Source organism: Olea europaea, unplaced genomic scaffold (assembly GCF_002742605.1).
Source record: "Olea europaea var. sylvestris unplaced genomic scaffold, O_europaea_v1 scaffold500, whole genome shotgun sequence".
In the NCBI taxonomy this organism is placed as follows: domain Eukaryota; kingdom Viridiplantae; phylum Streptophyta; class Magnoliopsida; order Lamiales; family Oleaceae; genus Olea; species Olea europaea.
In genome coordinates, this window is record NW_019263312.1 from 334168 (window position 1) to 346593 (window position 12426).

Here is a 12426-nt window from a genome sequence, read left to right on the forward strand (position 1 = left end):
CCAGAATATTTTTCATGTACTTTTTCAAAAGATTTATAATTTTAGGGGTATTTTTGTAAGCGGCCCCTTTTATATAGGCCCAAATCCCAAAACCCATAATCTAGCCCAAATTTCTCGAAATCAATTCCCATTCCCAGATCAATCCCGTCTTCTCCCTTCCTTGTCTATGGTACCGCCAAATCAACAGCCGGCGAACAATACGGCCGTCATCTAGCTGTTTGGTAAATTATTATCGTCCTTATTTTTTTGTTGCTTCAATTTCAATGTGTATTTCATTTTATTTTATTTTACAATGTTGCATTTTAATTCTTATGCATAGATTGACTTAGATATCGCTCCTTATTCGTTCAATTTATTATTATTATTTTTTATCAATGAAGTGTATGATTTCTTATGGTTTACCAACCGAGTTTTAAGCTTGTGAATTACATAATGTGGAGAGTTTGTGACTTAGATCAGGATTCTGCGGAAGAAATGAAAATTTTGACCATGATGAATGAACTTATAAATTTTTTTGATTTTAATACGAAGTGAATTTGCACTACTTTTACCCGGAAGAAATTGGAGTTCTTCAAAATGGAATCAAGAAACTATTATACTTTTATTATTTATAGCTACAGTTTAGAGTTCTGTGTCCATTCCAAATTCCAAAAGCAAATTTACTGTGCTTAAACGCCTTATCGAATAGGCTTAGCTACTTGGTGTAAATAATTCATGGCATATCTTCACCCAATTTTCTTGTATGTTCATTAAAATTGTGCCAGATGGATGTGGTATATCATGAAAAGTGAAAGCTACTGATGGATTTATTATCGTTTGATGGCATATCATCATCCTGTAGATGTATTTTTTATATATATTACTTACAGGTTTTAATAATTTTTCAAAATTTTTATAATAATGATTTTGATTCGTTTTATTGTGGTATACCTTGTAATCTTGTTTCACCCGTGCCAATCACTCTAATTTTGTTCTTCTCATGTACTGACTTTGTACAACCCCTCCACGAGTAGATGAAATGTTGCATTGCTCTTTATAAGATCGATAATGTTGCAATTATACTGCGTTTCGTAAGTATGAAAACCTGTAGGCAACAATTGTAAAAACTTGTTTCATTTTTTATAGTATTTTGATCTAGTTGTATGTAGGTGTATATAAACAATTTTTGTTATGAGACTCCCAATAAATAGTTCAAATCAAAACACGACATTTGCCCCCAGAGATAGAGAGCCGTCGATACTCTATTAGTTTATTTGTTTGGCTTTTCTTTGCCTTCTGCAGTTAATTTTATCCTTCTCTCTTTCTCACACACACACGCACAAAAATAGACATGAACTTGTTTCTTTTCCTAGATATCAACCAAGATGAAATTTCAGCTATTGGTTTTATGAAAACATCCTAATATTATCTGTTAAAAATATCTGTGATTGAGACAAGATTGAAAAAACAAGAACCTAGATGTCAAGAAATAAAGATTGAGAATCCGAATTCTAAATTATCCACAGGCTGTGGAACTACTGTGCATTCATCCCTTAGTATAAAGAAGTTGATGTCTCATGATTGGATATCTTGCATTAACAGAGTCATATGATTGTTTTTCCAGTTGAGAGAACAAGAAGTAGACACAGCTTCCTGGATGGGAAATGTGCATTTATTGTGTGGTATGTAGATTGTTCCTTATGTTCAGTACTTGGCCAAGCATCAAATTTCTGAAGCAAAAGAGCAAGCTCTGTTCGTTGTCTCTGGTTTTCAAAGCCTACTGTATCACAAAAATCAATGCCAACCCGAAAGTTTTACAATACTGTGAAACAAGTTTTCAGGACGAATTTAGCTTCGACATCAGATCATGGAATCGCCAATTTGGTCTCAAAAGCCTTGATTAGTTCTACTCCAAAATCTGTTCTAATCTCACCAGCTCTGATTTCAAATCTTAATTCCGGTATAATCAACCTCGTTCTCTCAAATCCTCTTGTTCCAGCCTGGTCTTGCTTGCACTTCTTCAAATTCCTGCAAACCAATCAGTCTATCACGCGTCAGAAACCAAATGTTCAAGCCCATATTACACTCATTTTGAGGTTATTCAAAACCAGAAAATTTGCAGAGGCCAAGAATATATTGCATGCTGTTGTTGTTGATGATGATCTCAGATGCCCAGTTTCAAAGATAGCTTCTTTAGTGGGTGAAAGTTGTGAAGAACCCAAAATCATTGTGAAGCTCTTTGATATGTTATTTAGAGTTTATGCTGATAATAAGAGGTTTGAGGAGGGTTTGGAGATTTTTGAACATATGGTTAATAATGAATATAAGATTGATGAGCGATCTTGCATGGTTTACTTGATTGCACTCAAGAGATGCAATAAATATGAGTTATTTTTTCATTTCTTTCAAAGAATGGTGGAGTCAGATGTGGAAATTACAGTTTATTCAATGACTATGGTGATTGATGGTTTGTGTAAAAGAAGAGAGGTTGATAAAGCGAGAAAATTGATGGATGATATGGTTGGTAAAGGGATCAAACCTAATGTGTATACTTACAATACATTGATAGATGCATATGTAAAAAAGTTCGATTTTAGTGGAGTGGAAGATATTTTAGCCGCAATGAAGGAAGCAAGAGTGGACTTCAATGTAGCAACTTATACTCTTTTGATTGATGGGTGTTTGAGATCTGGCAAGATTCAAGACGCTGAGAAAACATTTGAGGAAATGATTGAGAATGGAGTAGAGGCTGATGTCCATGCCTACACTTCAATGATTAGTTGGTACTGTAAGTTGGGTAATGTGAAAAGGGCATTTGCTTTGTTCGACGAGATGGTGGAGAAAGGCCTTGATCCAAATGTTCACACTTATGGTTCTCTTATAAATGGTTTGTGCAAAGCCGGGAAAATGGATGCAGCTGAGATTTTGCTCAATGAGATGCAAAGTAAAGGAATTGACTTGAATCGAGTAATATTTAATACACTGATGGATGGTTATTGTAAGCAAGGGATGATCCGTGAAGCTTGGAGACTTCAAGGGGTTATGGAGCAGAAAGGACTTGAAGCAGATGTGTATGTTTACAACACAATTGCCACTGGGTTGTGTAGACTAAATCAGCACGGGGAAGCAAAAAGTTTGCTGTTCTCAATGGTAGATAATGGCGTGGCCCCAAACACTGTTGCTTACACTACTCTGATTGATATATATAGCAAGGAAGGGAATTTTGTTGAAGCAAAGAGGATGTTCCATGAGATGGAGAGTAAGGGAGAAAAACCAAATACTGTGACATACAATAGTTTGATAGATGGATATTGCAAGAAAGGTAAGATGAAGGAAGCAAATATACTAAGAAAGGAGATGGAAGCTAGGAGATTGTTGCCAGATGTTTATACATACACCTCTCTTCTCCATGGAGAATGTATAGTCGGACAGATAGACAAGGCTCTGAAGTTGTTCAAAGAGATGCCTACAAAGGGATTAATTCCGAGTGTTGTGTCGTACACGGCATTGATTTCAGGCTTATCAAAAGAGGGAAGATCAGATGAAGCTTTCAAATTATATGACCAGATGATTGAGGCTGGTTTGACGCCTGATGACACTGTATACTCTTCTCTTGTCGGCAGTCTTCATGGCTCTAGACCTTATTTTAGAGTCAGTTGAGGAAAAGAAATCAACCATAATCATACTGGCACTTGGGCCTGTGGCTTTCTATCAGCCATTTTCTCTCTGCTGACTACATTTTTGTCTGCTTGGATCTCCTCACCAGTGATTGACGAAGTTGAAAAACAAGTAAGTGCAGAGATGGCCTCTTTATTCTTTCCTGTTGTTCTTTCCTTTTATCTTGAAAAACTGTTATATTGTGACAGTTTTGGCTTCTCTAGGAGGAAATATTTGGTGCTGTCGAACTCTGAATAGATTACTCACAAGCTGCCGAGTAACGTCCGAGGCTTGAAACCTAGAACAAAGTTATACCAATCTATTGGTCTACAAATATGAAGCACACAACTAAATTATAATTTGAAACTTTATATTTTTAACAAATCTTGCAATCTTCGAAAGATACAGAATTGATAATTGAACAAAGAAATTATCCAAAAACTGGAAATGAATGTCTGGTAAATCATGTTGCATAGAAACTCTGAAGTAGCCTGTTACTGTAATATTTACAAGAATTGAAGCATCCATAGTGCCAATATGGTGACAACACATGATATATATTTTAAGCTCAGATAAAGTAGTCCTAGGCTCCTAGCTTTGGCATGTTAGTTCAACTAAAATTGGTCCTCTAATGCAGAAAATTATATATTAATTTTTTATTTTTTAAGAAGAAAATCTTTCATTTAATTCCAGTCATTGCGAACTTCACATTAAAGCAATGAATCGACCCAAGATTAACTATCTACTTCCACACGTATTTTTTAATGATGTATTACGAGAATAATATTTGTAAATATTTAAATTTGAACTTCTTTGATGTAAATCCCTTGTAGCAGTATTGTAATGCTCAATCTTATGTGTAATTGTAACGACCCAAATTTTTACCTTTGGAATCATTATACACGTACCGTAAAATAATACTTTCATAAAATAAAAAAAATAAATCATAATATCTTTTGAATGTGAAAGGTTTAAAACAAATTTTAAAGAAAATATGATAAACATTGTTAAAAATCTTTAACTACTTAAATCATTATTCATTTTCAATCACGCAAGCATAATCCACCTCCGATCGCTCTAAACCCGCCTCTTTTAATTACCTATAAAATATTTAACATATACATATGAGACATAAATCTCAGTAAATGAATAATAATGAGTTTCCATCTCATATTTAATTACGGAAAATCATAACATACATATAGAGACACGAGAATTAAAATTTGAACTTCGTGGCTATAATTCCCGTGCGAAGCGCTACTGAATTCCGATCCTTTGAACTACGCATATAGGACCCTTATCATAATCATAGCTAGAATTTTCGTGTCATCATATTCATAACATAAATTTCCGTAATTTAAATAATGAAAGAACAATTCGTACTACTAAACTTACCTTTCACTTGATAATTCAAAAATGATAGAAGAAGTGATTGTTGGAGGGAGATCCTTGAGCCGTGTGCCGGGTTGTGTGATTGTGTAAGTGTATGACTAAATTTAATATAAAAAAGATAAGAGAAAAAGTAAAGGTGTAGAAACAAAGTGATAGAGATAGAGAGGAAGAGTGTAAATAATTGGTGAGGGATACTCCAATTTTGAGTTTAACTTCTATTTATAGTGCAAATTCTTGGACCATGTATGGAAAATTGAAAGGAAATGGCTAGATATTAGACATGATCAAAGCATAATTGGTGTATGTCTTGAAAGTTGTCAAATCAATTCATTTAATCATGTGATCAAATCAATTGACTTGGCTTGAATCTTGGTATAAATAATGCATGTGGTCTAATCAATTACTTTAGTTTATGTGGTCAAAGCAATTACTTTGCTGAAAAAGTGGTGAATAATGCATGTGGTCAAATAATAATTTTTATTCATATCTAATTGACATATTTACATATATTTTACATATAATTTTATTTAACTTTCAAATTAACTTATCACTTAGGCCCTCAAACTATTGGTTAGTAATTAATAAGGTCATTAGACTTTAATAATAGCGTATTTAAGTCCTAATTTTTAATCTTACTAGTAATAAAAATTCGGGATATTACAGTAATGCTTCTTTTTCAATTTTTATGACAAGTACTTACAGTAGTTAATTTTGAAATTTTTTTGGATGCACGGTTTTCTTTGCGGACTTCACTAGATAATTTATGACTAAATTAATTGATTAGCTAGACTTGAAAAATTTTAAAAGCAGACTATCGGTAAAATGTCACAATACTTGGAAATTGAAATTAAGCAAGGACTTTAGCTTTCAAATCCTTGAGGAATTGATCAAAATATCTGCGTGTTGATCCATACATCCTCAATACAACCTGCAAAGTCTTCCTCAATATCTTGCCTCAGGCCATTCGATGTTTCTCAATTCATCAAGCTCTTGACCTTGTCTGCAACTTCCTCTGTTGCAACTGATCACAAAGATGAATTCGAATCTTCTAATCATCGACCACTAATTTTCTATTTGTAGGTTTATCGTATGTAATTGTGTTAATCATTGGACCATATGTTCTCCAGTATTGAATTCCACTCACAATGTCGAAAGAACCTCATTTTTATTGCACTAAGGAATTATCAGCCCTTAATCTTTGATATCATTCTTGAATTCTGTTGGTAAAAAATCAGTATCACACTCTTGGCAATTCTTGCAGGCACTAAGTAGAATTTGTTAGCAATCAAGAAATGGACTGAAGATGGATTCCAACAACTTCATCTACTCCAACGGGAAATCTCTCAACATAGATTTCCAGAACACTTCCAGGTTGAGAAGTCGATCAAATCCCGTAGAAAAACTGTCAGAGATGGTGGTCTAGTGCATGTCAAGACTGGATTTCTGTGCATCACCAAAGAAATCGAGTCAAGTACTGGGATCATTATTGTGGGATTGTGATAAACAAATTTATTATCACGATGAAGCCCTTTGAAGCAAGCTTGATGGCTAGATTGGTAAATAGAGTAATATGACATCGGTATGGGAATGCGAATCAAGCGATCTTTATGATATGGAGCTTTTCCCGTCTCTACTCCATTTTCCTTTACATGTACATTCAGTATGGGCGTTGGGAATATAAATACTGCTCTGTATGTAAATTATGCCCTGTCATTTTCAAATTTCAAGACTATAAATCCATAAACAATTCTATATATCTTTTCGTTCATATTCATATTAACAAGTAGTTGCAAGGTGGATAAAATGACAAAGAAAAAACGAGAGGAAAAATTAATGGGCTTTCTTGGCCCATTTGTTTTATAACTAAACAAAGCACTAAATTGTTTGCTTACGGTGCCCAAACATGATTTGTTGATTCATCCCCAGGCCCATATGTATTCTGCAATTTGGCCTTCAAATCCTCAATAAAAAGATTGAAATTTCTATGAGATGATCCATCTCTTGCTAATGCGTTCTCTAGTCTACTACTCACTTCCTTAACTGCATTTCTTAACTCTTCTGAACTTTTTCCACTCATTAAACGTTTAATCTTCTCCGCCACTTCTTCCCTCGTAATTGATGCCTTATCGGAGAGATTAATCCCAATTTTCCAATCGTTAACCACTAATTTCCGATTAGTGAATTGATCGGTGAATAATGGAAAACAAATTAACGGCACACTACACCATATACTTTCCAGTACAGAATTCCATCCACAATGCGATAAAAATCCCCCAATCGCCGGATGTGAAATCACCTTAATTTGGCTACACCATTGCACAATTAACCCTCTTCCTCTCATGCTTTTCTCGAATCCATCAGGAAGAATTTCGGTTTCATCAGAGCTCACAATATCGGGTCGTATCACCCAAACGAAGTTCACCCCACTCAGTGAAATACCATGAGCTATCTCCATAATATCTTTTCTACTAGCGGTACGTGCATGGCTTCCAAATGAAACGTACAGAACAGAGCCACTGGGCTTGGTGTTTAGCCACTGGGTGCAATCCGACTCGGACCATAGACTTGTGGACACGGTCCGCTTGCTGAATCCTGCAGAGACAATGGGTCCAATTGCGTAGGTTGGCTGTTTGACATGCAGGGCTGAAAGTGTTTCAGATTCTAGTTCTTGAACTGTGTTACAGATAATGATGTCTGCCTTTTTCACATCCTCGAAAGCCCGATAAATTACCCGGTGTACCACCGTGCTAATGTCAGCCGCTTGAAGGTATGACATAAGGTCGCTTGGTTCAATAGCCTTCACTCCTGGTATATAATCTATGGTGTCCTTGCGATTATCTAACAGAAGTAGCATTGTAAAGTATTAATAAAGGCCACATGCAAAAAAATTAAGACACAATTGAAAGTATTAAGATGTGCATATCAAAAAGAATAATATTATTTAGAGTATTACAACATAAATTTAGGTGACATTTAAATGTCACTAAATGAGAGGCACAATTAAATAAATAACATAATTTCACATTTAATTGAGCATATCACAAAATTTCACCTAACATCATTCTATTAAAAACATATCTACCTAATATGCACTTCAATTGAAAGCGATTGGACCGACCAATATGTAAATTGGCCAATCACAAGTCACAACCAGTTACAGATAATGATGTCTGCCTTTTTCACATCCTCGAAAGCCCGATAAATTACCCGGTGTACCACCGTGCTAATGTCAGCCGCTTGAAGGTATGACATAAGGTCGCTTGGTTCGATAGCCTTCACTCCTGGTATATAATCTATGGTGTCCTTGCGATTATCTAACAGAAGTAGCATTGTAAAGTATTAATAAAGGCCACATGCAAAAAAATTAAGACACAATTGAAAGTATTAAGATGTGCATATCAAAAAGAATAATATTATTTAGAGTATTACAACATAAATTTAGGTGACATTTAAATGTCACTAAATGAGAGGCACAATTAAATAAATAACATAATTTCACATTTAATTGAGCATATCACAAAATTTCACCTAACATCATTCTATTAAAAACATATCTACCTAATATGCACTTCAATTGAAAGCGATTGGACCGACCAATATGTAAATTGGCCAATCACAAGTCACAACCACTCCAATCCCCTCAAACACTGGTATTCTCACAATAATATTCGAAAACACGTAAACTTGTCTCAAATTTCAATGTCAAATCGCAAACCATTCCGCCATCCTTAAGAAGTTCGAGTCCAACGATAATGGTTATGTTAGTTTTGTAAGACAAGAATAAGTACATCAAGATGTCGAGTTAAGCTTGGCACCTTCTTATCACTCTCATTATTTGTCCATTACTAAGCTTAATTGCCCTCGAAAGATTTCAAATCAGCATACTAAAAAGCAAGCCTATGTGAACACTTGAAAAAATATTTAGCATTATCGTCTAGCCGAGCTTTATTCTTTTTACGTCCATGATTTACTTTACATTTTTAGAACTCCGGTTTCAATACTAAGGAAAAAAAATAGTAGGCTTCTTGTTGAGATTGAGATAGAGGGAATGAGGGCATACCATTGGAAGGGAAATGGCCATTTTTCTTGAGGAGCTCCAGGTGATAATACAAAGACAAAACCAGAGCCGGTTCAGTCCAAAAAGACACACTAACAAGATTATACTTTGTGGCAATGGCGGATGTCCATACATAGAAAGTATCAGCAATTATACAAGTAACAGGCGGATCTGATTTAACTAAATTCCCTACAAGCTCATCCACATGAGCCGAGAATACATGCAGCAAACCCTCCACAAACTGATCGTGATTCACCGACCGATCAAACTCCACCGGAAAACCATCGGAAACCGTCGCGTAGCGAATATCCAGACCAGATTCACGCGCTTTGGTGAAAATGTCTTCTCTATTGTTCTGCGTTTGGGCTTTCGAAATTCGAAAATGGACGAATTGGGTATTGACGAAGGTGATTGTGAAGCCTTGAGATGCCAATTTCATGGCCAAATAGACAAAGGGATTGATGTGACCTTGGTAAGGGTATGGAATCATAATTGCATGTGGCCGCCGGTGAGTATTCGCCATTTAATCAATTTCCCGGTGGGTTAGGCCGAATTTGGGTGCCTTATATTCACAATAGCATTGTCGGAGAAAGGGATAAAGGGATTTCTTTTGCCAACCACCAACACCACCAACTGGAAAGCTATTGCAAAGATCAATAAAACTGAGAGCGGATAATAGTTTTTTAATGGAGATTTTGTTGAAAAATAGATGTGGATTGACCTGGCAATAGTTGGTTGCTTAATTCCCTTGTTTTAATGGTGAATGGGAGAATTTGGCATCTCAAATTGATCCGGATTCCGGATTATCACAAATTAATTTAAAGTGCATGGAAAAGCACAATTTGATTCGTGACCATTAGTTGTAAAGCTCCTTTCTATAATTCTATATATATATATTTTTTTTTTTTAATAAATAAATAAAACGTGTAGGTTGTCGCTTGCACAAATTATGACATAGGCTCGACCACTTAAGTTGATCTTAGACAAGTGCTGCTCTAGAGTGCACATGAATCTCTTTGACCGCTCATTTATCCCGTCCAAGTAAGTCAATTTGTTTAGCATTATAATGTTTTTGTCTTGTCACTTTTCATGATGTGTAAATTTTTTTGACTCAAGGACAACTATAAAGATGAATGATAATCATTCGGGACTAGCAGATTGTAACTCTTTTTAGACACTCATTTTTTTTTTTAACTCAAGGACGACCACATATAGATATCTAACGTCAAATAATACTCGAAGAAAATGAAGTATGGGAAACATATTATGTATTTGTTTTTACATGAAAGGTTTTTACTCTAATAAGGCTTTTGATGTATTAATTAAACATTATTGAGATCACAAGAAAGCCACGGCTTAAGCTATTAGTGTTTGTTCTATTGGACAACAAAAATCGCACTTTTTTGTCACTTTGTTCAAATAAGAGTTGTGCCCGTACCCGAAAAAGGCATGGGAGGATGCTGCAGATGTCCGAGGCGGACACTACTTCTTTTATTCTAAGACTAGAAGACTATTGAAAGATCAAGTTCAATGCTATATATTTGAGCTGCTTTCATAAAAATATAAATTTGTCTAACAAACATTTTTATTTATTTATAAATTAAATAGTCTATAAAAATATAAATTATTTATGTGCTATTTTTAAATGCTCAGACTTTTAAAGAAATATAGATACTAGAAAAGATGAATGCTAATAATTAGTTTGTGCAAAAATATTATTTTGATGGTGAGAGGCGAAGCCAAGAAACAAGTAGAGGGTGAAGGTGGTCCACATTCCAGTTAACAATTGACACAGAAACCAAATAATTAGAGGTCAATAATTGAGTGAAACAGAGAAGAAATGAATTGGGGTTATAAGATTCTTCTGGGTGCGAGGGAGGCAGTCGATGTAAAAATAATTGTAAAACTTGATTTCTATCTTCTTGATACTCTGATTTGAATCGAAGTCATATATACAAAACATCAAATGTTTATCAACCTTAAACTAGAGAATGATTTGTGTTGCCTTTAACCCTACCCACCCAACTACCGACCCCCACATACAATTTTGCTTTTATTTATTTTTCTTTCCAAGAGGTGGAATGGAATATTTGCATCAATATCTTGATAAAAGGCTACTAATTGCAAAGTCCTTTTTCAAGTGCTTGTCCAGTTGTTCGACCCCATTCTCCCACTCTATCGCCGACACTTAACCCTATCCCTACTACCTTGATTTTCAATATCAAAATAGATAGAACAATTGTCTCCGGTACTATCTCTAAATAAAAAAAGAAAAAAGGTATCATTAAAGATGAAATTTCGAATGTCTTTGATGCTCAATTTATCCATATGCCTCCTCTTGCTCCTGTCCTCTTCCTATCGTTGTAAAGTAGCACATAACATTAACAAAATTGCTAATTATCTGCATCCGAAGCAATATTATCCTAAGTGTTTAAAAATGCTCGTCTAAGCACGTTTAGACATGAGGCATGAAGAAAGCACCCCCACTTCATGCTTACATGGGAAAAAAGATGATTAACTATACATTGACTGTCTACAGTGCGCCTAGGCAGAAGCGGCATACACCTTTTTGATTGGCAAATAGTATTTTCTTGTTTTAAAGTTCAGGCCAACAAAATGTTTAATCGTTGCTAAAATTTAAAAAGGGAAAAGTCCAATAAAAAATCCACCCTAACTTAAATCCAACCCAAGAACGTATATTTCTCCGTTTAGGAACAAAGTATTATTCGTTCAGTATATTTATGATTTTCCGAACGATGTTTGTATTGAAAACCTTAAAAATATATATGAAGTTTCTATAAATTTTTAGGTATGCATGACCTTATTTAATTAAATAATGTTACTTGTATATAAGAAGTTATATAATAGTTTACATATAGATAAGGTGTCAAAAAAATGGGGAAGCTTTTTTCTATTTGGCTGAAAAAATTTTGACCCGATCATATCTCACACACATCATGTATATATAAACTATTATATACATGTAGCATAATCGTATTTACCTAGGCTTTATCTAGGCAAGTTTAGGCTCATAAGCCTTGAACCTCGAGGCTTAACATCCACTTCTTATGCCTTTTACAATATAGATACCCCCACAAATAATGGGTAACAAAATATACGGCTCGGTTTAATGTTGTATAATTTAAACTAGCTCATTAATTCTGCAAGCTTATATCGTTGAAATCCTGGAGTTTTAGAGACATGATACAAATAAGATTGCAAACATACTTATAAAGACGATGTCAAGTCAGTCGGGGGCAGACCCAAGGGGGTCCCCATCGGTCTCTGGACCCTTCAGTTTTTTAAAAATTTTTTTTTTTTTTTTTTTTTTTGTTTTTTTT

General features: G+C 34.7%; 2 protein-coding genes across 2 annotated transcripts; one reads left to right on the forward strand and one right to left on the reverse strand.

Moving 5' to 3' along the window:
• The first annotated feature begins 119 nt into the window (after positions 1-119).
• LOC111388484 (pentatricopeptide repeat-containing protein At2g32630) lies at positions 120-6782 on the forward strand. Its single transcript, XM_023013207.1, has 3 exons — positions 120-221; positions 1604-3768; positions 6290-6782. Exon 2 carries the CDS (start codon positions 1777-1779, stop codon positions 3637-3639), a length of 1863 nt encoding a protein of 620 aa, XP_022868975.1. The 5' UTR covers positions 120-221; positions 1604-1776; the 3' UTR covers positions 3640-3768; positions 6290-6782.
• On the reverse strand, positions 6769-9919 carry LOC111388485 (UDP-glycosyltransferase 86A1). Its single transcript, XM_023013208.1, has 2 exons — positions 9089-9919; positions 6769-7866 (listed from the first exon to the last, which is right to left on the reverse strand). Exons 1-2 carry the CDS (start codon positions 9606-9608, stop codon positions 6917-6919), a joined length of 1470 nt encoding a protein of 489 aa, XP_022868976.1. The 5' UTR covers positions 9609-9919; the 3' UTR covers positions 6769-6916.
• Positions 9920-12426: the final 2507 nt, after the last annotated feature.

What these genes read in the sequence shown, in the direction of transcription:
- LOC111388484 (XM_023013207.1), top strand. Translation starts at nt 1,777, where the DNA reads ATGCCAACCCGAAAGTTTTACAATACTGTGAAACAAGTTTTCAGGACG.
- LOC111388485 (XM_023013208.1), bottom strand. Translation starts at nt 9,608, where the DNA reads ATGGCGAATACTCACCGGCGGCCACATGCAATTATGATTCCATACCCT. An exon ending in TGGCCATTTCCCTTCCAATG is followed by an intron (nt 7,867 to 9,088) that starts GTATGCCCTCAT and finishes TACTTCTGTTAG; the next exon opens with ATAATCGCAAGGACACCATA.